We start from the raw sequence: 2695 nt of genomic DNA, 5'->3' as shown, positions 1-2695 counted from the left end.
TTCTTTTGCTTTTGCCATATTTAAGAAGTGTTGGCAATTAAATCAATACCATATAAATAATTAGTCAGTGGAGTGGTATTTGATTATTTGGATGTTGTGTTATATTTGACTTTATTTTTATTGGGATTTCTTTTTTCTGATGCAAATGCGGGTTCCTGGAATTTCAGTCTCATGTCATTCCACGACTCATTTATTTATTCCAGAGTTCTTTTTAAACAAAATGTTAAAATACCGGGAAGAAATCATTTGCCCAGATTCGAGCAAACATGGTAAACATTTCTGGCTATTCTATTATGCTTTATTTAATATTATTTCAATTTGTTTAAACAAAAAATTCTTTTTGATACAGAAGAAAAAATTAGGCCGCAATCCTTCACGAGTTGAAATGTTCAATCACTGCTACACTGATAACAAAGGAAACCCATCTAGTAGTGCAGCAGCTAATATTATGGTAAGTAAAATCTTTCATTATGCTGTTTACTTGCTTTAAAATATATTAGAAAGATCTATCCATTACTTTCTAATCTATATTAGGATTGTACAAATATAATCATTGTCTTACTCTTTACACTTTTGCAGCTTGCAATGAATGAAAAGGTTAGTCAATTGCCTCCTGATACTGAAGATCCTATTGGAAAAAATGATGTATTTGCACAAGTAGTTGGGCAAGACAAGCATGGGCATGTACGGATGTATGGTTTTGGTATATGTCCAACTGATGTGTGGGGTGATGAACCTAGTTGAAGTGGATCTCAGCGACTAGTGTTGGATCAAAAACATGAAATATTAGAGATGAAGGCAAAATTTGCTCAGCAAGAGGAACAAATTAAAGATCAAGCAAGAGAACTTGCTAACCTGAAAGCTTATTTAGAGCAACAAAATGGTCATAACTTGCTGAATCAATCAAGAATCACTTCAACATCATCTAATCATATCTCAACCTCAAGTTCCAGTCTTAGACCTCTTAAAGTAAGTTTTTTAATATATTTGTTCGGTAATGCCAGTCCTCTTTGCTTGATAATGATCTGATATTTAGGCATGTTGTGGTATTACAATATGAAAGCAATTTTAGTTTATTTATTTTTATTTTTATCTCATGTTACTCTTTGCATGAATGACCAAAGATTACTAAGATGATGCTGACCAAAGATTTCATTTCTCTGTGCTGTGTTTATTACTTGAACTGTAATGTTGAAGCTTTTAATTTCTCCAATCTGACTGAAGCGTAGAGTTGATGGAAATATGCTAACTGAGTATCCCAAAGGCTATTCGATAGACATTTAATATGCGCTGCTGGCTGTATCAACATTAGTAACACTTTTGCTGTTTTGCTTGAAAGGGATTTCCTTGAAATGGTCCGACCATGTAGATATGTTTTGCTATTACAGTTTGAAAGCAATTTTAGTTTAGTTATTTTTATATTTGTTACATGTTACTCTTGAGTAGTTGTGGACTTTTGTAGAAGTATGGACTGGAATTTTGATGTGACTACTTTGCATATGGTTAGTTTTCTGATGTTTCGAGTTTTGCATTTTCATGTAGGAGGGAGACTGGATTTCTCTTTTTAGCTTAGATGAGCCAACAAAAGTTGTGGCAATTGGACGGCTTCAATCCCTTGATCCTTCTACAATAGTTGGAGGCCAACCACTAGGTTCGAATTGGTGTGAAGTGCTAGTTCAAGTTGTGGTTGAACGTGATGAGCATTTGATTAGGCCTTATGTGCCTTTGCAGACAATTGCTGATTCAATTGGTGCTCCTATAGCTTGGCCAACAAAACTAGTATGTTTTTCCTTTTCTAGCTTTCAAATTATGTTAACTGTTAATATCTCATATGTTTGTTTCATTCGATAATTACGATAGATTTTAATACATAATATACTTATGCTATAGGTAAAAATTTGCGAAGATTGATGTGCTGAAATTCAAAAGTGGACAAGGTGTTGCAGCATATGGATACTTATCCACTTATATGGAAGTGCTCTAACTGTAAAAGGACAAAGTGTTGCTGCACATATTACAAGAAGTTGGTCTACTAGCGGTTTAGTTGATTTTAATTTATCTGGTGCTATTTAGGTGAAATCGTGGCAAACAATTAGTAGGACATTCTAGCTGTTTGATGAATGTTAAAACAAATATTATGTTTTTTTTTTTTTTGCAAGGATGAAAGTTTAATTGGTTGGTTGGAAAACTACCAGGAGTTATAAGTACTTTAATTGTAATCATTGGTTATGGTGACAATTTGAAAGTGGATTTTCAATCAAATATTGCTGGTTTTGGTCATTGAATGTGAGATGTCCAATATGAATGTACGATTATATTGACACAATAGGAATGTTATATTCACAGCAGTACCTGTGGCTGGGCATAAAAAAGAAAAAAAAATCCAGTCTATTGAGGCACTTGAAAGTGTCACGATAAGGGTTTTTCGTAGTAGAAATTTTCTTGTTACATAGCAGGTTTTTGAGGCATTTTAAAACACTTTTAAAGGTTGATATAGAGGCATTTGCCAGTATCTACATTAAGCTATATAGTGGCATACTTGCATGCCTCAATAACAACCATTTTAAGGCATTTTTAAGTGTCAACTTAAAGTTAAGATGGCATTGTTTTGTGCCTCTAAAAAGTTGAGTTCTTGAAAGTTAAATCCCAATTAAGGCATTTTTTGGTGTAACCATTATAACCTTGTGTTGGCACT

The 2695-nt window shown here is 33.4% G+C and overlaps 1 protein-coding gene across 1 annotated transcript; it reads left to right on the top strand.

Moving 5' to 3' along the window:
* Positions 1-232: 232 nt before the first annotated feature.
* Positions 233-2028, top strand: LOC140021293 (uncharacterized). Its single transcript, XM_072072060.1, has 5 exons — positions 233-269; positions 350-451; positions 580-969; positions 1543-1779; positions 1891-2028. Exons 3-5 carry the CDS (start codon positions 793-795, stop codon positions 1909-1911), a joined length of 435 nt encoding a protein of 144 aa, XP_071928161.1. The 5' UTR covers positions 233-269; positions 350-451; positions 580-792; the 3' UTR covers positions 1912-2028.
* The last annotated feature ends 667 nt before the right edge of the window (positions 2029-2695 follow it).

Source organism: Coffea arabica, chromosome 1e, assembly GCF_036785885.1.
Source record: "Coffea arabica cultivar ET-39 chromosome 1e, Coffea Arabica ET-39 HiFi, whole genome shotgun sequence".
Taxonomy (NCBI): domain Eukaryota; kingdom Viridiplantae; phylum Streptophyta; class Magnoliopsida; order Gentianales; family Rubiaceae; genus Coffea; species Coffea arabica.
This window is presented reverse-complemented; position numbering and strand designations above follow the sequence as displayed.